This window comes from Canis lupus, chromosome 2 (assembly GCF_011100685.1).
Source record: "Canis lupus familiaris isolate Mischka breed German Shepherd chromosome 2, alternate assembly UU_Cfam_GSD_1.0, whole genome shotgun sequence".
In the NCBI taxonomy this organism is placed as follows: Eukaryota; Metazoa; Chordata; class Mammalia; order Carnivora; family Canidae; genus Canis; species Canis lupus.
Genome location: NC_049223.1, coordinates 35112402 through 35136813, shown reverse-complemented (window position 1 = coordinate 35136813; position 24412 = coordinate 35112402). Strand labels below are relative to the sequence as shown.

The 24412-nt window shown below is 43.5% G+C and overlaps 4 protein-coding genes and 1 pseudogene across 7 annotated transcripts in view; 1 reads left to right on the top strand and 4 right to left on the bottom strand.

Moving 5' to 3' along the window:
- LOC119863934 (protocadherin alpha-12-like) overlaps positions 1 to 3563 on the bottom strand; it is a 77026-nt gene extending 73463 nt beyond the window's left edge. Inside the window, 3 exon segments of the mRNA XM_038530383.1 lie at positions 1031 to 1122; positions 1124 to 1525; positions 1527 to 3563. Of these exon segments, the coding sequence (XP_038386311.1) occupies positions 1045 to 1122; positions 1124 to 1525; positions 1527 to 3434 (2388 nt within the window). The 5' untranslated portion in view covers positions 3435 to 3563 and the 3' untranslated portion in view covers positions 1031 to 1044.
- The window catches only part of LOC111091928 (protocadherin alpha-1-like), a 171777-nt gene that overhangs the window by 73458 nt on the left and 73907 nt on the right, over positions 1 to 24412 (bottom strand).
- Positions 1 to 24412, bottom strand: part of LOC111091918 (protocadherin alpha-4-like) — a 164332-nt gene that overhangs the window by 73462 nt on the left and 66458 nt on the right.
- Positions 1 to 24412, bottom strand: part of PCDHA13 (protocadherin alpha 13) — a 172056-nt gene that overhangs the window by 107595 nt on the left and 40049 nt on the right. Inside the window, exon 1 of one of the 4 annotated variants that reach the window (XM_038530366.1) lies at positions 18577 to 21168. The exons of 2 other annotated variants lie outside the window; for them this stretch is intronic. In XM_038530366.1, coding sequence (XP_038386294.1) covers positions 18577 to 21033 — 2457 coding nt within the window. In that variant the 5' untranslated portion in view covers positions 21034 to 21168. Of the gene's footprint in view, positions 1 to 8467; positions 11067 to 18576; positions 21169 to 24412 lie in introns of those variants that run through there. One more of the 4 variants, XM_038530369.1, reaches the window with a different exon arrangement.
- Positions 13867 to 14864, top strand: LOC607158 (annotated as a pseudogene).

Sequence of the window (24412 nt, the reverse complement as noted above, 5' to 3'; positions counted from 1 at the left end):
CCTGAGCCACCTAGGTGCCCCCATATCTTTCATCTTCATCTTCATTCCTTTAAAAAAAATTTTAATTCATTTGAGAGAAAGAGATTGAGCTAGAGAGAGACAGCATGAGCAGGGGGAGGGGGAGGGGAGGAAGACACTGAGCAGGGCTCAATCCTAAGACCCTTAGATAAGGACTTGAACCAAAGGCAGACCCTTAACTGCTTAACTGACTGAGCCACCTAGGCACGCCAAGGCTGGTTTTTTATAAGGTTTATTTTTAAGTAATCTCTACATCCAACACGGGGCTTCTACTCACAACCCTGCGATCAAGAGTAGCATAGTCCACTCGCTAAACCAGCTAGGTGCCCCATGGCTAACTTGGTGTTTAGATGAGATGATGCAATTAAAGATCTTAGCACAGGTCCTAGAAAATAACAGGAGATTGATTTTATGTAAATAAGGATAGTAAGTAACCAATCTCACTTAAAAGAAAAAGGCACTCCGTGTGAACAATAACAAAATTATTCCTTAGAATTAATAACATAATTTTTATTATTATAATATCTGAAGGACATTGTGCTGAAATTAAAGTGGTGACCAGGAGGATATTTTACAAGCTTATGTATATAAGGAACAGTAAAGGAATTCAGTTCATGATGTATGAAAACTATTTGTACTCTGATCATGATATTAAGTTCAAACTTAAGAGTTATCAAACACCTATGCAGGTTTTACTCTTATGTACTAATATTTTTCAAGGCTAATAATTCATTTAGGAGAAATGATAGAAAAGACAGTTTAAAATGTGGTGATCCATAACCACCATTTCATCTACACATATCACTAACTAATACATGAAAGTTCAAGTGAACTTTCAAAGGAAAGTTTCAATGAACATGATATACACAAAAAGTTCAAAATAAGAATGATCATACCACAGAAGATGTTCTCTGGTTTAAAAGATAACACGAAGAAAAAAGAAAGGATGTATTTATACCCTAATAAAAAGCTATGAAAGGAAACAAATATTTAAATGATATGAATGACTTACTTCACTGGAAGTATTTAAACAAACTTCTGACTGTGGAAGGCTGGGGCTGAAGGCCATGAGGTCGGCCTTGGGCGGGCCCTCCCCAGAGCACACCCTCTGCCGCCTCTGCTGCGAGTACGACCAGCTCCCCACCGCGCTGGAGCACACCAGCGTGGGCTTCCCCGGCCCGCACGCGCCCTCGCTGGGCGGCGCCGAGCACCGCAGCGCCGTGGACAGCAGCAGCGTGAGCACCAACAGGCTGGACACCGCGCAGATGGCGACGATCAGGTACACGTTGACGTCCACCAGCGCCGCGCCCGCGCCCGCGCCCGCGCCCGCGCCCGCGCCGCCCGCCAACACCCGCGACGACGGCCTGGGCGCCTGGCCGCTCTCCACCAGCGACAGCAGCACAGTGGCCGTGGCCGTCAGCGCCGGCTCGCCGTGGTCCTTCACCAGCACCAGCAGGCGCTGGCGCGGCGCGTCCGCCTCGTCCAGGGCGCGCGTCGTGCTGATCTCAGCCCGTGTACAGCGCCACGCGGAACGGGCTGCGCGCGCCCCCCGCCGCCGGCTGCAGCTCGTACGACAGCCACGCGTTGTAGCCCGAGTCCGCGTCCACCGCGCGCACCTTGGCCACCACGTGGCCCGCGCCCACCGCCCGCGACACCGGCTCGCTCAGCGCGCCGCCCCCGCCGCGCGCCCCGGGCAGGGGCAGGGGCAGGGGCAGCGGCAGCAGCGCGGGCGCGTTGTCGTTCTCGTCCAGCACGAACACCTGCAGCGTCACGTTGCTGCCCAGGGGAGGCACGCCCGCGTCGCGCGCGCTCACTTGGAACTGCAGCAGCTCCAGCTCCTCGTGGTCCAGCGGCTGCAGCGCGTACACCTTGCCGCTCTCCGCGTGCACCGACACGTAGCTCGACAGCGCGCGCTCGCCCACGCGCCGCTCCACCAGCGAGTAGGACACCAGCGCGTTCTCCTGCGCGTCCGCGTCCCGCGCCGACACCGTGAAGATGTGGCAGCCGGGCGGGTTGTTCTCCTTCACGAACACCGTGTACTCGGGCTGCGCGAATGCCGGCGCGTTGTCGTTCACGTCGGCCACCTCCACGGACACGCTGGCCGTGGCCGACAGCGAAGGCGAGCCTCCGTCGCGTGCGGTCACTACCAGAGCGTAGTTCGCCACGCTCTCTCTGTCCAGGGCGCTGTCCAGCACCAGCGAATAGTAATTCTTGAAGGTGGACACCAGCTTGAAGGGGACTTGGGGTGTGAGTGAGCAGGTCACCTGCCCGTTGGCGCCAGAGTCACGGTCGGACACGCTGATCAAGGCGATGACGGTGCCCACCTGAGCATCCTCTCGCACGGGGAGTGCCAGAGAAGTGATCATAACTTCAGGGGTATTGTCATTCAGGTCCAGAATTTCCACTAGGACTGTACAGTGACCTGCCATGGAAGGAATCCCTTTATCAACGGCGTTAACCTGAATTTCGTACTCATTATTCTCTTCAAAATCCAATTTCCCGTACATTCTGATTTCACCTGTTTCTGGATTTATTGTAAAGGTACATTTCTCACTCACTGGCAAAATCAGTCTGATTCCATAGGAAATTTCTCTATTCACCCCTTCGTCTAGATCAGAAGCGTTTAGCTGAATCACTCTCGTGCCATTTGGGACATTTTCAAACAGCGCTACTTTATAGCCAGGCTTACCAAACTCCGGAGCGTTGTCATTCACATCCAGAATGTTTATTTTAATTTGAACGGATCCTGTTAGCTCGGGTTTACCGCCATCCTGGGAGGTCAGCAATATATTAAGTTCTGGAGTTTCCTCTCTATCCAATGACTTCCGTAGAACTAGTTCAGGCAATATACTTTTATCATTTTTCGTTATTATTTTAAGAGTAAAATATTCATTTAGACCTAACGTATAGGTCAGAAGAGAGTTTACGCCAATATCCGCATCGAAAGCGCCCTCTAGAGGAAAATGAGAATCCAGAGGTGCAGATTCAGAAATCAATACCTTTTGTTCTCCTTCTCTGAACACCGGCGGGTTGTCGTTAATGTCCTTCACCTCCACCTCCACATGGAAAACCTGCAGCGGCCTGTCCACGATCACCTCCAGGTGGATGCTGCACTCCGCGCTCCGCCCGCACAGCTCCTCGCGGTCGATCCGAGAATTCACAAACAAAATGCCATTCTGCAGATTTACCTCTAAAAGGTGTCGGCGGCCTTTGGACGCCACCCGGAATTGGCGGGGCACCAGCTCGGTCAGCTCCAGCCCGAGGTCTTGCGCAATGCGGCCCACAAGGGTGCCGTGTTTAGCTTCCTCCGGGACCGAGTAGTGGACTTGGCCGCTCCCGGGTTCCCAAACTGCGAGGAGCAGAAGCGAGACCAGCAGTCGCGGGGCTCCTGGGCCTCCTCTCCAGGAAAACACCATTGCAGTTAACAAGACCTCTGAGGTGGGACTGTTGGTTTTAAGGGATCGCTCACCTGCGAACCTTTATGAGTATGGAGTCAATCCTATTCTGTCAATGGGTGGAATCTGGGCGCGGAGACAAAATTTTTCCTTTTCACCTTCTGAGTGTACAGCGACATCATGTGACTGATTATGTAAGTACAAGAAAGATCCTGAGGTTCTTTTTGGTTTAGCCACTTTGTGGAACACTTAAAATTTTTTGACTTTTGGATATTTTCATAGATTGTTTGTAAATGCCTTTTTATTTAATGTATATAATATTAGTAACAAAGCACAATCATTTCCATTATGCTGCAGTTTTTAAAATATTCTGCTTCAGTCTATCATAAAACAATCATTGAAATACAGGGTGTCAGAAGCTACTCTTTGGCTATCATGGAGAATAAAATGAATAATATGCATCACCCTCGACCTTATTTTGCTTACAATTCACACTTGTTGCCACTTTTATCCTTCATGAGCACTTTTGTAGAACTTTAGGAGAAACTCAAGAACTCCCACACAGTAAAAAAGAAAAACAAAAAACCCAACTAAAGTATTTCTATTAACTGAGTATTTCACTCATACAAATTATTTTATTCATACTTCTGTTGGATATAAAAATACGTCATATATATGGAACATGTCATTGTTTTTGGTTCCTTGATGCTTAACTGTGATGACTTTTCTTAAAATTGCTCTCATTCCTATAACATGTTCAAATGAGGCTTGGCTACAGATCCTGCAGGAGGAAAGCATTTTCATGTAACATGTTGAATCAAAGCCTCTAAATTTCACAATATTCTAAAGTGGCTGTGAAGCCCTAATACAAAATAGTTCTGTGAGATATTTTGAAGCCCAGTGTCACTGACTAAAATCAAAAGAATATAAACTTCACAATGAGGGCAGCCCCCATGGCGCAGCGGTTTAGCGCCGCCTGCAGCCTGAGGTGTGATCCTGGAGACCCAGGATCAAGTCCCACGTCTGGCTCCCTACATGGAGCCTGCTTCTCCCTCTGCCTGTGTCTCTGCCACTCTCTCTCTCTGTGTGTCTCTATGAATAAATAAATAAATAATCTTTAAAAAAATAAAATAAAATTCAAGTCAAAATCTTTAAATCAACGATTTGTCACCATTCCTTTTGCATAAAATAACAAGGGGAACTGTGATAAGAAATCTTTATAGAATCATTACATAATAACCAACGATGGTTCTACAAGTATAAGATAACTTGAATCAGGGCAGCCTGGGTGGCTAAGCGATTTGGTGCCTCCTTCAGCTCAGGGCCTGATCCTGGAGGCCCAGGATTGAGTCCCACGTCAGGCTCCCTGCATGGAGCCTGCTTCTCCCTCTGCCTGTATCTCTGCCTCTCACTCTCTCTGTGTCTCTCATGAATAAATAAATAAAATCTTTTTAATAAATAAACAAATAAATAAAATATTTTAAAAAATAAGATAACTTGAATCAACTATAAAACTGGCTTTTAAGTAATCAAAAAACCATTTGAATTTTGATGTTATTGGACTACTTAAATTGTCTGATATCACTAACATGCTTCTTCATTTTCTATCATCTGTTTTCAAGAAAATCAATGTACAATGATTACTAAGGAACTTTATTGAAGAAGTAATGTGCTATGTAGTCCCCACACGCTGTTAGACATAATTAAATTACTTAAACAGATAGGAACATCTAAAATTAGCTCAATACTTAAACAATTGAACTAGAAAATGGTTGAAATTATAATTTTAGGGCAGCCTGGGTGGCTCAGTGGTTTAGTGCCACCTTCAGCCCAGAGCCTGATCCTTGGTGCCCCGGGATTGGGTCCCACGTCAGGCTTCCTGCATGGAGCTTGCTTCTCCCTCTGCCTGTGTCTTTACCTCTCTATTCCTCTCTCATGAATAAATAAATAAAATATTTTTAAAAAATATAATTTTACACCATTGAATGTAATCCTGAAATTAAACACAAAATCTGCAGAAAATAGCCCACATAATTTGGAATTATCTAAAAAGGTGCATCAACCGCTTATGTACTGTAAAAGTAATAATTTGCAAAATTTTTAACATGTGCTTAAGACATTCCAGTATCTTTATTTATTAAATCTAGATGGTCTCCAGTCATTCTAGGAACTTCATTTGGAGATGGATAATAATGTGTGCCTTATCTAACATTCACATTTATTATGTTTACAGTTTCATAAATGATGTGATGGCGTAATCTTTTAAGTCTAAAGCACTTTGCATTTTAATTTGGCTGCCTACTATAGAATAAAGGAATTTTAGCCTCTAATTTTAAGGGGAGAATAGCCACATACAAATGTTCATCAAATTCTGAAAGAAGTGACTCTGCCACTATACAAATAGCTAGAAGAATGACTTAAGGGTAAATGGCCTTTTGTAGAATCATCAGATGTGATTATAGCACATGGAAAGAAAATTTCACAAACACCAGGAATAAAGAATTTAAAGACAGGAAATTTAAAATGCAAGATGAGTGAAATGATAATTTTCAGTTCACTTTTTTCTTTTTATAAATTTGTATTGATTTATGATAGTCACACAGAGAGAGAGAGAGAGGCAGAGACACAGGCAGAGGGAGAAGCAGGCTCCATGCTGGGAGCTCGACGTGGGATTCGATCCCGGGTCTCCAGGATCACGCCCTGGGCCAAAGGCAGGTGCCAAACCGCTGCGCCACCCAGGGATCCCCTTCAGTTCGCTTTAATAGACTTAACATTTTCCTTTCTAGATGAACCCGCAAAACTTAAGGAAGACTGCCAACTAGTATATGTTGAAGATATTATAAGCTTATATGTTTGTCTTCAGCAAGTTTGAAGACTTGGGTGAGTAATATAAATAACTTTATTTGCCTAGTAAACTGTGTAAGCATAAACCTGGGAGTTCTGTTTGTTGTAGATAAATCTGTACCCATTACATGCAATAAAATCAATAAAACTTTTAGTTACATAATTTCAATGAAACCAGTATACAACAATACAAGACTGAATTTTTTAACTGCGAATAATATGAAAACAACTGGTATCCAGAAATGGACTTTCAAGTCTATGGTCACCTAATCTTTTGACAAAACAGGAAAGAATATCCAATTTGGAAAAAGAACAGTTTCTTCAATAAATGGTGTTGGGAAAATTGGAGAGCCACATGTAGAAGAATGAAACTGAACCATTCTCTTACACCATACACAAAGATAAATAAAAAATAGATAAAAGATCTAAATGTGAGACAGGAATCCATCAAAATCCTAGAGGAGAACATAGGCAACAACTTTTTTGAACTTGGCCACAGCAACTTCTTGCTAGACATGTCTATAAAGGCAAGGGAAATGAAAGCAATAACAAACTATTGGGTTTTCATCAAGATAAAAAGGTCCTGCTTTTTATCAGCAGCAAAGGAAACAGTCAACAAAACTAAAAGGCAACCTTCAGAATGGGAGAAGATATTTGCAAATGACATATCAGATAAAGGGCTAGCATTCAATATCTATAAAAAATTCATCAGACTCAACACCCAAAAAACAAACAGTCCAGTCCAGAAATGGGCAGAAGACATGAACAGACATTTCTCCAAAGAAGACCTACCCATGGCCAACAAGCACATAAAAAATGCTCCACATCACTTGTCATCAGGAAAATACAAGTCAAAACCACAATGAGATACCATTTTATACCAATGTTAAATGTCTAACAAGACAGGAAACAACAGATGTTGGTGAGGACATGGAGAAAGGGGAACCCTCTTGCACCATTGGTGGGAATGCCAGCTGGTGCAGCCACTCTGGAAAACAGTGTAGAGGTTCCTCAAGAAGTTAAAAATTGAGCTACCCTATGACCCAACAATGGCACTACTGGATATTTACCCCAAAGATACAGATGTAGTGAAACAACACTACATGTTCGTAGCAGCAAGGTCCACAATAGACAAACTGTGGAAGAGGCCAAGATGTCCTTTGACAGATAAATGAATAAAGATGTGATGTATATATACATATATGCAATGGAATATTACTCAGCCATCAGAAAGGATGAATACCTACCATTTACATTGATGTGGATGGAACTGAAGGGTATTAGGCTGAGTGAAATAAGTCAATCAGAGAAAGACAATTATCATATGGTTTCACTCATATGTGGAATGTAAAGAAAGGGACTATAAGTGAAAAGGGAGAAACTTAAAAGTTAAATTAAACTAAATTAAAAATTAGAGAGGAAAATGAACCATGAGAGACTCCTGATTCTGGGAAACAAACAAAGGGTTGCAGAAGGGGAGGTGGTTGGGGGATGGGATAACTGGGTGATGAGCACAAAGGAGGGCATATGTGATGAGCACCAGATGATATACTACATGTTCACAAATTGAATTTAAATTAAAAAATACGATAAAAAAAAGAAAACAGAAAATGGGTTTTATTTTATCAGTTGAGGCAAAACTAAAGATTATTTAATGGACAATAAATGTACAATCCATGTTTAACACTACAGAAAAAAAGGCAAATCTTTTCAGACTTAATGAAGAGACAGTTCAAACTTCGATACAAGACTGAAATAACACAAGTGAAGTGATCTAATAATGTGAAAATATTAAAGCAAAAGGCTGTTAAAAGAGAAAAAGGATGAATAAATTGAAATATCCATAGTAATTATTTATAGTGAGGATTAGGGAAGAAATAAAGTGATCCAGGTACTTCATGGAAAATTAGAAATTGTATCTAATAAAGTGATGACAGGAGAGTGGTTCTTTCATCTTTTAACATTTTCTACCAAACATTAGGAGAAATAGGGCATTTGTTGGCTAAAAAAAACCTGATTTTTCTCATAATTAAACTTGGATTTTTATCTTTTCGCATTTCACTAACAGAAATTGTTCTCTAAAACATTTATACTCGTTTAAAACATTAATACCCAAAATACAGAGTATTCGTTAAAATATTCAATGAAATAAAATGGATTGTTTAAAATTTAACGTAGACTTCAAAAGAAGAGGAATCTATAGAACTCACCTGCCCAGGGTGATTTGATCCTGCCTCCTGCCTTTCCCCTCCGACTTCTCCATCCAGGCCCCGAGGCAGGCTGGGGCTGAAGGCCATGAGGTCGGCCTTGGGCGGGCCCTCCCCAGAGCACACCCTCTGCCGCCTCTGCTGCGAGTACGACCAGCTCCCCACCGCGCTGGAGCACACCAGCGTGGGCTTCCCCGGCCCGCACGCGCCCTCGCTGGGCGGCGCCGAGCACCGCAGCGCCGTGGACAGCAGCAGCGTGAGCACCAACAGGCTGGACACCGCGCAGATGGCGACGATCAGGTACACGTTGACGTCCACCAGCGCCGCGCCCGCGCCCGCGCCCGCGCCCGCGCCCGCGCCGCCCGCCAACACCCGCGACGACGGCCTGGGCGCCTGGCCGCTCTCCACCAGCGACAGCAGCACAGTGGCCGTGGCCGTCAGCGCCGGCTCGCCGTGGTCCTTCACCAGCACCAGCAGGCGCTGGCGCGGCGCGTCCGCCTCGTCCAGGGCGCGCGTCGTGCTGATCTCGCCCGTGTACAGCGCCACGCGGAACGGGCTGCGCGCGCCCCCCGCCGCCGGCTGCAGCTCGTACGACAGCCACGCGTTGTAGCCCGAGTCCGCGTCCACCGCGCGCACCTTGGCCACCACGTGGCCCGCGCCCACCGCCCGCGACACCGGCTCGCTCAGCGCGCCGCCCCCGCCGCGCGCCCCGGGCAGGGGCAGGGGCAGGGGCAGCGGCAGCAGCGCGGGCGCGTTGTCGTTCTCGTCCAGCACGAACACCTGCAGCGTCACGTTGCTGCCCAGGGGAGGCACGCCCGCGTCGCGCGCGCTCACTTGGAACTGCAGCAGCTCCAGCTCCTCGTGGTCCAGCGGCTGCAGCGCGTACACCTTGCCGCTCTCCGCGTGCACCGACACGTAGCTCGACAGCGCGCGCTCGCCCACGCGCCGCTCCACCAGCGAGTAGGACACCAGCGCGTTCTCCTGCGCGTCCGCGTCCCGCGCCGACACCGTGAAGATGTGGCAGCCGGGCGGGTTGTTCTCCTTCACGAACACCGTGTACTCGGGCTGCGCGAATGCCGGCGCGTTGTCGTTCACGTCGGCCACCTCCACGGACACGCTGGCCGTGGCCGACAGCGAAGGCGAGCCTCCGTCGCGTGCGGTCACTACCAGAGCGTAGTTCGCCACGCTCTCTCTGTCCAGGGCGCTGTCCAGCACCAGCGAATAGTAATTCTTGAAGGTGGACACCAGCTTGAAGGGGACTTGGGGTGTGAGTGAGCAGGTCACCTGCCCGTTGGCGCCAGAGTCACGGTCGGATACGCTGATTAGGGCGATGACGGTGCTGGGCTGAGCGTCCTCTCGTACTGGGAGAGACAGGGAAGTTATGGTGACTTCAGGGGCGTTATCATTCGCGTCTAAGATTTCTATCCAGACTGTACAATGACCTGCCATTGAGGGATTCCCTTTATCTGTGGCCTGTACTTCAATTTCATAAAACTTGTTTTCTTCATAATCTAAAGTTCCATTGACCCTCACTTCTCCGTTATTTTTATCTAGTGTAAATAAGAGTTTTCCATTGGGCTTAATTGACATCAAGGAGTAGGTTACCTCACCATTGACTCCTTCATCTGGATCTGTGGCATTTAGCTTTATTACCAAAGTTTCTTTAGCTGCGTTTTCCGTCAGTTTCACCTTGTATTCTGATTGCTCAAATTCCGGATCATTGTCGTTAATATCCAAGACGTGGACGAAAAGCTGAATGGTGCCAGTCAGCTCCGGTTTTCCCCCATCTGCAGCCGTCAGTAGCAAATTAAATTCTGGAGTTTTCTCTCGATCCAGATACTTCTTTAATTTAAGCGACAGTCTTTTAGTCTGCTTACTTTGTGTTGGTAATTCTAAAGAAAAATACTCATTGTGACTTAGTCTGTAGGTCAATAGAGCATTTTCTCCTATATCCGCATCAGAAGCTCCCTCTAGAGGAAAATAAGAGTCGGGTTGCTTAGATTCAGGAATCAGCAGTTTTTGTTCTCTGAGAGAGAACAGCGGCGGGTTGTCGTTAATGTCCTTCACCTCCACCTCCACATGGAAAACCTGCAGCGGCCTGTCTACGATCACCTCCAGGTGGATGCTGCACTCCAGAGTCCTCCCACACAGCTCCTCCCGGTCGATCCGAGAATTCACAAACAAAATGCCATTCTGCAGATTTACCTCCAGAAGGTCCCCGTGGCCTTTGGACGCCAGTCGGAAAAGGCGCGGCACCAGCTCCGCCAGCTCCAGCCCCAGGTCCTGGGCGATGCGGCCCACGAAGGTGCCGTGTTTGGCCTCCTCCGGGACCGAGTAGCGGACCTGGCTGCTCGCGGGCTCCCAGACTGCGAGGAGCAGAACCGAGAGCAGCAGACGCCGAGTGCCCAATCCCCTTCTTTGAAAGCCGAACATCGCATAAGACTATGACTTCCAAAATAAGGTTCTTTACACTCTCAGTACCAGAGACTCCGGTTTGGAGTTGAAAATCTGGCTGAATTTTTGAGAAGTTTCAAAGAATCCTTTAATGGTAGCGTTCGGCGTGATTGAGTCGTTTTCGTTTGGGGCGTTTCTGGCTGTTCAGACAGACCCTGGAAAGAACTATTTCCACCGAGTAAAGAGCGACACCTTGCGCCTGAATAGTGAGTACTGTACACTACATCGTACACTTAAAGGAAAAATATAATTAACTTCACGTATTTCATTTTATTATATACTAAAAACAATATTTCCAAAGTGCTTACTGAGGGAACACTCTTATCATAAGTCATATTGAAACTGATGGTATGTGGGAAATGATCTTTTATTCTTAACATGAAATTTTTGTTCCTATGTTTGAAGTTCTACAATTCTTCTTTTACATATCCACATAATATACAGTTTAATTCTGCAGGTAGCCTTATGAAAAACTAGGGTCAAAAATGTCCTAAAGATATTGTTTCTAAAAAAAAAAAAGATATTGTTCCTAGGGGCAGCCCTGGTGGCTCAGTGGTTTAGCCCCACCTTCAGCCCAGGTCCTGATCCTGGAGACCCAGGATTGAGTCCCGCTTTGGGCTCCCTGTAGGGAGCCTGCTTCTCCCTCTGCCTGTGTCTCTACCTCTCTCTCTGTGTCTCTCATGAATAAATAAATAAAATATTTTTTAAAATAAAGTATTATAAAAAAGATATTGTTTCTAAAATTGAAATGCTACCAAATTTGAATTGTTTGACTTCTAATCTCTCTTGTTACTTTGGCTTCTAGGAAACTCAAAGACACATTTGAGGTTTTTTTTTTTAAGATTATTTATTTATTTATTTATTTATTTATTTATTTATTTATTTATTCAGGACAGAGAGAGAGAGGCAGAGGGAGAAGCAGGCTCCAACCAGGGAGCCCGATGTGGGACTCCATCCCAGGTCTCCAGGATCACACCCTAGGCTGAAGGCGGCGCTAAACAGCTGGGCCACCAGGGCTGCCCAACATTTGAGGTTTTAATAACAACTCTAGGTTATGCGTGTTATCTATGTGCATTTGCCTTCTTTCCTATCTATTTTCTTTAGTTCTAATTCTTTTTTGTTATTTACATTTAATTGCATTTTTGTTACAAGCAATTTTATATCCACTGAAAAACAAAAATATAATTTCAAACTTAGTTTTTAATACATAGAATTCACAATGGAAAAGTTTTGGATGTAGATGAAATTTATATTTGGCACACATGATTTATCAGGTAAGTTGCACTGCTAACAGTATAATATGAGGTATCAAAATGATACTTTTTGATGGTGTCAATGATATGGAAGAAGGTGTCTTTCAATTATAAAATAAATTTTATTATAATTCAATGAAATAAATGTCACCATAAAAATGGATGTGCCATATTGGCCTTTCTAAGCCATCAATGTTGGTTTTTGTTTATCTGTCAAGATATATTCATGAAAATAGCTGACTTTTCTTTTTCATTCACCTTACAAATGTTTTTTAAGCACCTCTGAGTACCAGGCACAGGAGAGGATCAAAGAGACAATACATAGGAAATTCCATTAGAGAGAGCAAGGCCTGAGCAGGGAAGGCTTAATTATCATATTAAAGAATTGGAGTTGATCTTTTTTTTAATTTATTTATGATAGTCACACACAGAAAGAAAGAGAGAGAGAGAGGCAGAGACATAGGCAAAGGGAGAAGCAGGCTCCATGCACTGGGAGCCTGACGTGGGATTCGATCCTGGGTCTCCAGGATCGCGCCCTGGGCCAAAGGCAGGCGCCAAACCTCTGCGCCACCCAGGTATCCCTGGAGTTGACCTTAAGGGCACTGGAGAGCCATTGTATGTGCTGGAGCAAAAAAGTAAGGTAAGATTTAAGAGGGCTGAGACTGGCCAGATACGCAAGGCCAGTTTGAAGGGGAGAAGACCAGAAGCCAGGAGACCAGCAGGGAGCTGTTGTAGCATTGTAGGTGTGACCTGAGGTGGGCTAGCACAGAGCAGAATTTCCAGGACACAGTAGGCACTCAATAATGGTTGAATGTCCTGTTTCTTGTTGAAAGAATTCTGGGTTTGAGACCATAAGTTCATCCAAAACTGGGGAAAGGATTTTTAATGATACCTCCTCTAAATGCCTAATACTGTGTTAAATATATATATAGAAAATAATCAGGGCAGCCCAGGTGTCTCAGCGGTTTAGCACCGCCTGCAGCCCAGGGTGTGACCCTGGAGTCCCCAGATAAAGTCCCATGTCAGGCTCCCTGCATGGAGCCTACTTCTCCCTCTGCTGTGTCTCTGCCTCTCTCTCTCTCTCTCTCTCTGTCTCTCTGTCTCTCATGAATAAATAAATAAGAAGTCTTTTTTTAAAAAAGGAAAAACTTAAAAAAAGAAAATAATCAAACAAAGCAACCAAGTAGCAAATGACCTTAATGTTTGTATAAATTTAATTTCATAAAATATCAAGTAGAAAATGGGAATTGTTGATATGAATTATTATTGCCTGAAGATGTAATTTGGTTATATGTCCTTTGTCTTTTCACACAGCCTTGGATTTAAAGTGTCAAAAGAGGATACAGTGGAAGTTAGAAGTACAGAGTGATTAAGAATAAATATCACTCTAGCTTGAGTATTTAGTTGTGTGATTTTGATTATTCATCTTCAGTTTGAAAATATAGAAATGGCATATGAAAAATTACTAGTATAATTATGTTAGTATTTTCCTTTATCTTGAGTACACACACACAATAGTTAATTTCAGATCTTGTTCCATTTTTTTTTCAAATTTACTCTTTTCCCCATATTATCATCCTGCTAGAACCCTTAGTAAATTCTTTCTTAAAAAACTATTAAGGAAAAAAAAAAAACTATTAAGGATGGGCAGCCCGGCCTTTCCGCGCTACCCAGGGAAGGGTCCATACGGCGGCGTTGTTTTGCGTTCCCATCGTAACTTAAAGGGAAACTTTAACAATGTCTGGAGCCCTTGATGTTCTGCAAATGAAGGAGGAGGATGTCCTCAAATTCCTTGCAGCAGAAACCCACTTAGGTGGCACCAACCTTGACTTCCAAATGGAACAGTACATCTACAAAAGGAAAAGTGATGGTATCTACATCATAAATCTGAAGAGAACCTGGGAGAAGCTTCTGTTGGCAGCTCGTGCCATTGTTGCCATTGAAAACCCAGCTGATGTCAGTGTTATATCATCTAGGAATACTGGCCAGCGAGCTGTGCTGAAATTTGCTGCTGCTACTGGAGCCACTCCTATTGCTGGCCGCTTCACTCCTGGAACCTTCACTAACCAGATCCAGGCAGCCTTCCGAGAGCCAAGGCTTCTGGTGGTTACTGATCCCAGGGCTGACCACCAGCCTCTCACAGAGGCATCTTACGTTAACCTGCCTACCATTGCTCTGTGTAACACAGACTCTCCTCTGCGCTACGTGGACATTGCCATCCCTTGCAACAACAAGGGAGCTCACTCAGTGGGTCTGATGTGGTGGATGCTAGCCCGGGAAGTCCTGCTCATGCGTGGCACCATTTCCCGTGAGCACCCATGGGAAGTCATGCCTGATCTCTACTTCTACAGAGATCCTGAAGAGATTGAAAAGGAAGAACAGGCCGCTGCTGAAAAGGCTGTGACTAAGGAGGAATTTCAGGGTGAAGGACGGCTCCAGCTCCTGAGTTCACTGCTACTCAGCCTGAAGTTGCAGACTGGTCTGAAGGCGTGCAGGTGCCCTTTGTGCCTATTCAGCAGTACCCTACTGAAGACTGGAGCACTCAGCCAGCCACTGAAGATTGGTCTGCAGCTCCCACTGCTCAGGTCACTGAATGGGTAGGAACAACCACTGAGTGGTCTTAAGCTGCTCTTCCACAGAAGGAACAGAATGGAAATAAGGTTGACGGAAAATAAACAGTTTCTAAAAAAAAAAAAAAAAAAAAAAAAGGATGGGCAGCCCGGGTGGCTCAGCAGTTTAGTGCCGCCTTCGGCCCAGGGTGTGATCCTAGGGTCCCGGGGATCCAGTCCTACATTGGGCTCCCTGGGTGGAACCTGCTTTTCCTTCTGCCTGTGTCTCTGCGCACCCCCCCTCTCATGAATAAATAAATAAAATCTTTTTTAAAAAACTATTAAGGTATGCAGACTTGTCACTTTTTATAACACTGAATTATCTTCTGCATCTGTGAAACAATCAGTTATAAGGTCCTCTAATCAAAACATAACATTAGATTACACTAACAGTAGACTTAACATACTATCTGAAGCCTGTCAGATTTATTTTAGAGGAAAAGGAAGGAAGAGATCTCCAAATGCTCCATTACAGAAATTAGGGATTGAGGTGTTACCTGCAGTATGGAGTCCTCAAAGATAGACAGAGGGATGAACATCAGAAAGTTTGCCCAAGACATATAATATTATATGTCTGCATTAAAACTAGATGTTAATTTAGCAATTACTTTCCAGTAATATGGTATGTTTTGAGTATATGAAAGGACACCTGGATGAACACCAAGTCATAAAAGAGTTTAATATATTGTATAAGCCAATGGCCCATCTTCTGCATTTTGGCTCTGATATTTCAGATACCACCATCTCAACTAGTCCAAATAAGAGAGATTGTGTTATCTTTGAACTCATCTTTGGGGATAAACTTGAGATCTGGCAATAAGCTAATGCCAAGAAGTTCACATCAATACTGTTATTTTTTTAATATTTTATTTATTTATTCCTGAGAGAGACGGAGAGAGGCAGAGACATAGGCAGAGGGAGAAGCAGGCTTACTGTGGGGAGCTCAATGCAGGACTTAATTCCAGGACCCCAGGATCACAACCTGAGCCAAAGGCAGATGCTCAACCACTGAGCCACCCAGGCGCCCCACATCAATATCATTAATTAACATTGATTTTGTAAAATTGATTGAAACACTGAGGAACTTTGTGCCTGACCTTTACTAAATAAATCTGGTTAGTCTTTTTAAAAAAGATTTATTTATTTAAGCTTGAGAGTGCAGGGGGAGGTATAGAGGGAGAGAATCTCAAACTGACTCCATGACAAGCATGGAGCCCAACATAGGGCTCCAGGAGAGGCTCCACAGGAGGCCCCAAAAGGCTGGATCCCATGATGGGGAAGATCCCAACCACAGATGAAACCAAAAGCCAGACAGTGAGCTGACTCAGCCACCCAGGCACCCCAATCTGGTTAATTTTAGTTTTAACTGTATGTCCTGCTAGTCATATAATAGAGTGCATGGTTTAATATTCTATTAGTCCTCATCATAGAGCATAACAGGACTAGTAATATTATTGAAATGTAAAACAGAGAAACAAATCTTGAAACCATTCTTGGAAACACAGGAGGTTCTTTAAAATCAATAAGTTAGAAGTACCGTCCAACATTGTATTAACAAAATTATAGGATATGCTTATTGATTGATGTTTATTCTTTGCTCTCACAGCTTATTGAAGTATACAGTTATTTGATCATAGATCATCTGACCAGTCAGCACAAATCTCACAGGCAACAATAAGACTGAAGCAGACTGAATTCTGAAATAGCCACACACACACTCAAAAGATTTCATGGGGAATATATAGCTTTAAAGCTGTTTTTGAAGTAAGCAACTTTGGAAACACTTATTGAATCCTTTGTTGATATCCAGGACCCTGGAAAGAATCATATTACCACTTATATTTGCCCAAAACATTATCCTTGTTCACAACATAAAAAGGACAGGGTCATTTTCGTATTTGTTATTTGGTTTTGGTGTTCTGGTAGAATGTTGCAGATCAGTCTTCTGGGTTTTCTCATATATTAAATGATTCTTCTTACTTATACTACTTTCAAACAATGAATACACAGTCCTTAACAATGGCAACTATTCATTATATACTGATTGAATGATGTAAATACCTATTTCAATGAGGCATTAGACAAATGATAATAATGTTCATGAACTCTACTGAGAAAAAAATCACTTAACATAAAAATCTCAATTCTTATCTCAATTATGCCACTGTACAAAATTAACTATGAGGATAATCATGGAGTTTTTCTTAAGCAAAACGGAAAGGAGGATTCACCTGTATATACTTTCTGCTTGGTTTTCCTAGCCAGAACTATGCCTGATCAGAGAAAACAATTAGTGTAGAAAACTTTACAGTGAATAAAAGAATGGTTCTGGGCTAAAAGATATATATTTGAATATCATCTTTATCATGGACTGGATGGATGTCAGTAGACAAAGGAGAAAAATATCTTACCATCTCTTAGCTCAACTTTAACATTTGGATAGTGAGGGGCGCCTCGGTGCGTCAGTCAGCTAAATATCTGCCTTCAGCTCAGGTCTGAGCCCGGGGTCCTAGGACAGAGCCCCATGTCAGGCTCCCTGATCAGTGGGAAATCTGCTGTTTCCTATCCCTCCCCCAGTTCATGCTCATCCTCTCACTCATCCTTTCTCTCAAATAAATAAAATCTTTTAAAAATATAAAATTTGGATAGTGACATGTAGTTTACAAGTTGATATAAGGGTTAAATAAAATTATGTATTTTAAGTCCTTCACACAATGTCTAATAAACAGAAATAGTTCAAATAGTAATGGTTTATTTATAGTTAGTGACTGTTCTTATTTTATTTTGTAGATATGGATGAAAAGAATTTCAGTATGATAAACTAGGGCATGGTTTTCCTTTTCAGAAAATTTCCTAATGTTCATCTTCATGGAAATCATCCTCTTTTTGTGGCTAGAAAATTGCCACTAAAAAAAAGAAAAAGAAAAAAAAGAAAATTGCCACTAATGTCTTCTTAGCACTCCTATTAACTTTACCCTATCCATAACATGGTTCTCCACCACATGTAAATATATTATATATTAATTTATTTCTCCATGCAATACAGTAAAGTGTTTCTAACTTGTACACTGGAGTAAATAAATAAATAAATAAATGTTCACATTAGTTGATTTACATGCTTATAGCTCTAAATATAAGTTCTCTGTGATCTCTTTAAAGAAAACAATTCACATGCATATAGCTTTGGGGCAAAAAAGAGTTTGCATCAAGTGTATTTAAAGTATACAATATTAAAAAAAATAAAGTATACAATATTATATTGTGAAATGCCATCAACATCACCAAATGGAAATGACTTTATAAATATTCCAAGGTTGTTTGCTTAAGCTATTTACATCAATGCCATTTCAAAGACCTTGAAATAGTGGCTTGGTAGACACACAGGCAGCAGGACGATATTTCCCCATATATGGGAAGATTCTCTTAAACACAAAACACAAAGAAGAGTGAATTTTCTTACTCTACCCTAAAATATTTCCATACAGCCTCACAATGGGTACCATGAATGGAAGAAACATAAATATGATCAAATATCAAATAAATCTTCCAAATAAAAAAAAGGAAATCAATGAATTAATCTGAAAGAGAGCAGCACTAGATTCAACACGCAATTAGCAAAGCTGAAATTATGCTAGGAAATAAGGAAAAATGTAGTTTATCTGAAGCACCTTATCCCAAAGGTAAGGCTGAAACTAAATCCAGTATCTGGAGCAATCAACTTACAGTAATATCACTGAACATACTCTGCGATTGACCTCAACAGGAATTAAATACATTCCAGAATTACTGTACTCACCTCATTCCGGAAAATCTGTTGTTCTCCACTATCTCCAGAACCTGAAGCAGGAGGAACACTGGGGCTGAAGGCCATGAGGTCGGCCTTGGGCGGGCCCTCCCCAGAGCACACCCTCTGCCGCCTCTGCTGCGAGTACGACCAGCTCCCCACCGCGCTGGAGCACACCAGCGTGGGCTTCCCCGGCCCGCACGCGCCCTCGCTGGGCGGCGCCGAGCACCGCAGCGCCGTGGACAGCAGCAGCGTGAGCACCAACAGGCTGGACACCGCGCAGATGGCGACGATCAGGTACACGTTGACGTCCACCAGCGCCGCGCCCGCGCCCGCGCCCGCGCCCGCGCCCGCGCCGCCCGCCAACACCCGCGACGACGGCCTGGGCGCCTGGCCGCTCTCCACCAGCGACAGCAGCACAGTGGCCGTGGCCGTCAGCGCCGGCTCGCCGTGGTCCTTCACCAGCACCAGCAGGCGCTGGCGCGGCGCGTCCGCCTCGTCCAGGGCGCGCGTCGTGCTGATCTCGCCCGTGTACAGCGCCACGCGGAACGGGCTGCGCGCGCCCCCCGCCACCGGCTGCAGCTCGTACGACAGCCACGCGTTGTAGCCCGAGTCCGCGTCCACCGCGCGCACCTTGGCCACCACGTGGCCCGCGCCCACCGCCCGCGACACCGGCTCGCTCAGCGCGCCGCCCCCGCCGCGCGCCCCGGGCAGGGGCAGGGGCAGGGGCAGCGGCAGCAGCGCGGGCGCGTTGTCGTTCTCGTCCAGCACGAACACCTGCAGCGTCACGTTGCTGCCCAGGGGAGGCACGCCCGCGTCGCGCGCGCTCACTTGGAACTGCAGCAGCTCCAGCTCCTCGTGGTCCAGCGGCTGCAGCGCGTACACCTTGCCGCTCTCCGCGTGCACCGACACGTAGCTCGACAGCGCGCGCTCGCCCACGCGCCGCTCCACCAGCGAGTAGGACACCAGCGCGTTCTCCTGCGCGTCCGCGTCCCGCGCCGACACCGTGAAGATGTGGCAGCCGGGCGGGTTGTTCTCCTTCACGAACACCGTGTACTCGGGCTGCGCGAATGCCGGCGCGTTGTCGTTCACGTCGGCCACCTCCACGGACACGCTGGCCGTGGCCGACAGCGAAGGCGAGCCTCCGTCGCGTGCGGTCACTACCAGAGCGTAGTTCGCCACGCTCTCTCTGTCCAGGGCGCTGTCCAGCACCAGCGAATAGTAATTCTTGAAGGTGGACACCAGCTTGAAGGGGACTTGGGGTGTGAGTGAGCAGGTCACCTGCCCGTTGGCGCCAGAGTCACGGTCAGTTACACTGATTAGGGCAATGACAGTCCCTAGTGTAGCATCCTCTGGAACAGACAATGATAGTGACGTCACTAGTAACTCCGGAGCATTATCATTAATATCCAAGATTTCTATCAAGACCGTGCAGTGACCAAACATCGGGGGATTTCCTTTGTCAACTGCTTCTATTTGAAGTTTCCATAATTTGGTTTCTTCAAAATCTATTTTTCCGTTTACTTTTATTTCTCCACTGGCTGAATCTATGTGGAAAAAGTCTTCTGTATTAGAGGAGACATCAGTTGCAAAGGAATAAAGAATATGGCTGTTTGAACCTTCATCCAAATCCGAGGCGTTAAGTTTAATAACCAGTGTACCGTTTCTCGAATTCTCCAATAATTTTACACGATCGACAGCTTTGTCAAACACTGGGGCGTTGTCATTTACATCCAGCACTGTGATGTGTAACTCTGTGGTACCTGTCAGCTCGGGCTTTCCCCCATCAGTTGCTTTGAGCACCAAGAGAAGCTCTGAAGCGACCTCCCTGTCTAAAGGTTTTTTTAGCACTAGTTGGAGTGGTTTTACCTGATCATCGTTGGTGGGTACTTCCAGAGAGAAATACTCATTGGGGCTCAGTCTGTAAGTCAGAAGAGCATTGGCCCCGATGTCTGCATCAGAGGCGCCCTCTAGTGAAAAATGAGAGTCAAGAGCTGTAGTTTCAGAAATAAACAATTTTTTTCGTGGTGCTGGGAACACAGGCGGATTGTCGTTAATGTCCTTCACCTCCACCTCCACATGGAAAACCTGCAGCGGCCTGTCCACGATCACCTCCAGGTGGATGCTGCACTCCAGAGTCCTCCCACACAGCTCCTCGCGGTCGATCCGAGAATTCACAAACAAAATGCCATTCTGCAGATTTACCTCCAGAAGGTCCCTGTGGCCTATGGACGCCACCCGGAACAAGCGTGGCACCAGCTCCACCAGCTCCAGCCCCAGGTCCTGGGCGATGCGACCCACGAAGGTGCCGTGTTTGGCCTCCTCCGGGACCGAGTAGCGGACCTGGCCGCTCTCGGCCTCCAACGCTGCAAGGAGCAGAACCGAGAGCAGCAAATGCTTGGTTCCCTGGCCACCTGGTCCAGAAGCTAACATCCTGCTTTGCTTCTGGTTAATAAAGCAATATTTCATGAGCGGAAAGGGGTAGTCCTTTTAGATCTTTCTTTTGAGCCTTTGTTCCTGAGATCCCGACTGATCTTAACAACATAGATATATATACAGTCTTTAAAACACCGGAACAGTGGAGATTCTTTCTGGTCCGTGAATAATCGCAATTTTCTTCTGTTTAAAGAATCCTCTCCTTGGAGAACAACGACATCCTGTGGCTCAAAATGGAAGTGCGTTTGTGTGTATACTATTTTTCCACTTCTATTGATTCTCTCCTAATTCCTTCATATATTGGTCCATATTTTACTTTGTAGGCTTTTGATTCTTTATACGTTCCTTGTGTGTGACCACTAGCTCTTTAAAGGTGGTTTCTGTCTTACAATTTAGAATCCTAAGAAGAGTTTTTACCTTGGACATAGACATCTAAGAATGTACTGCTGGACCAACTATATTCATGTATATAAACACGAAAATCCATATTTGTAGGTTACTAGTGATGCTGTGTTTTTTAGACTTTCAGAAATTGATCATTTTGGAATGGGCTTTTATTAAGTTTACTCCACTGCTAACACTATAGTTTCTATTGCTTAATCCTTACAGTATGTTAAATTATTCTAAACATTTAATTCAACTGTGCAGAGAACAACTCAAGATGCAAGGTTTCTAAGTTACTGCCTCAACATAATGGTCTTTAAAATCAATGCTGATATGCAAGCTATTTATCAGTTTATTCAAAGATTTATTTTCTTTGATGTTAATGAATTTACCAAGTACTGACTCCTAGAAATACAAGGCATATTTATCTTTGGCTCATTTAAAGCTTTTTCAATTATTGTGTCTGCTCAGAGTGAATGTCATAGTTTCCATCCTGAAGGATAACTTACATTTGCTTTATATCCACTACTATTTGAAAATAATTTATTTCTAACCCACCCCCAACAAAACCACTGAATCAGGAATTCAAGTTATTTTTGTCTGTTTGTTTATACTCATTTTATGCCAGAATTGGTTTCCAGAGACTAGAGCATAAAAATCATACTAAATCTAATTCATTTACTCAATTTTATTTTCCTGTTCTTATCTTAAATGCAAAAACCCAGTGGAAATTTGCATAGCAACTATTATCAATTGCAATAAAGCTTATCAGTCATATTAAAAGAGAAAAATATTTTAATCATTCTCAAGACTATTAAGAAGCCAACAATCCAATATCTGAAATCCTTCTGATAAGATGGCAGCCATTGGTAGAATCCCAAACTTCTCTAATGAAAAAAATTGTAAATAGCCATCCAAGCCAATCTTAGGTCATATGTGAAAGTGAGCTTCAGTATTCATTTGGAACACTTTTAAAAAATAGTGATTTAATGATTATAAATCTATGAACAAAATTTATAGTTCTAACTACTTGTAATTCTTCTTTAAATTGTAATTCTTCTTTAAACGCAAGACTAGCATAGTTGCATAAAGAAGAGCAAAATAATTTTAGCACATAGGGATTACTAAATGCAGAAAAAGACATGACTAAGAACTAAATTTCCTTGTGTTTGCTGATTTAAATAATCCAATCCCTTTGAGAATATACCATGCTGAAGGTCCATTCCATTTCTAGTTTAAGGAATTGCCTCATTGGTTAAGTACACATTAAAGATAGTTTTTAAAGCCCTCAAATTCTAAGGTTATCATATAGCTAAATAAATACAGTGTACTGATAAAGCTATGGGGTTAAAAAAAAAAGCTATGGGTTGGTTACTCATCTTAAACAATAACAAACACAATGCCATCAAGAGCTATAGAGTACTCATGATTAGCCTCATTTTAATATCACTTAATAAAGAGCATATTAAATATGATCATAAAATTAAGATGGTATAGTTTTTTTACATTTATTTATTTATTTATTTCAAAGAAAGAGGGAGACTGAGCGCATGGGAGGAGGGGCAAAGGGAGAGTAGCTCAAACCGACTGCACTGACTGCAAAGCCTAATGTGGGGCTCAGTCTCATGACCCATGAGATCACGACCTGAGCCAAAACCATGAATTGGGTGCTTAACCAACTGTGCTACCCAGGCGCCCCTAAGATACTATACTTTTAAGAGAAATTGACTAATTTCTTTTTTGGCAAGAATGTTAAAGCAATCCTTGATTTGGAAAATTTTCTGGTTTCATTCTTAAATTTCAGTAATTCTGAATTGAATGAAAGAAACTTTGTCCATTAAATTTATTTTAAAATATTTATCTTAAAGCAGAGACAGAGGAAGATGTCCTTGCTAGTTCTCAACTACTCCTGACATCTCACCTCGTTTCATCTCCTACTGCATTGCTTCCTCCAAAGACTTTAAAATTATATTACTGGATAAAATGCTAACTGGTTATGTTAAAACTTTGGTGAATACTTGTATTTTAAATATGGTCCCCCCCCAAAAAGCAAAGTAAAACAAATAGGACTGAATTGGTAAATGCACAATTCTGTATTTCATTAATTGCTCAGAAAAAGAGATGCTTTTGGATAGACTTTCCTGCAAGGGGAACATAGTGACATTATAAGGGCTGAAAGAGAGGGCAGATATAAGAATAAAAAAGGGATTCTATATACAAGTTGAAATACTCTAAGTGTAAGTTATCTTCTGTAATCTCATAGAACTGTGGACTGGCCATGGAAAGTATAGCATAAGAAGGCAATGCCATGCTTAAATTCCTGCCACAGTTGTCTTTCTCAATGTTCCTTACGTGGATAGAGATTCCAAGTTTTACTGGAAGCTTTTTGCGAAATACAACACGGAGTAGAGAAATTCAGCATGCATACAGAAAGGAAAAGCATTGCTAAGAACCAGAGTCAAGGTGATAAACAGATGCACTGCTATTATGGTAACACTGGACCTAACAAAATAAACAAAAATGAAACCATAGGTATCAGGTAACAACCAGTCTCAAAAAGGAATAATGATAGGATAGCGTTGGCACCCTGCAATTTAATTGTCCTTCATTCTCAGTCTACCCCATTCAACGCAAATTCGTTTAAGAGGACTAGAAAAACTATAAATTGTACTCTATGATATCAAATCAGTAGATAACGTTCTAAGAGAACAATCATTTCTCTCTTCAAATTTCTCATGTTAATTTGGACTAAAGTAATTGTCCTCCAACCTCCCTAAAATTAAAAGTGATTTTCAAATGTTCTCCATTATTAAACATAATCATACTCTTTCCTCACAGTGCAAAAACTACTACTTGAACATAATAAGCAATGTTTTATGTTAACAAAGCAGTAGGTAATGAAGAGCGACTGCATAAAATTATGTAAATAACTATAAAACTTCATCTTCTGCTAAAAAAAGTGAATAGTACACATCAGCACAGGTACCACCACTACTAAAATAAAAATGATAATCATTTTAAAATCTCA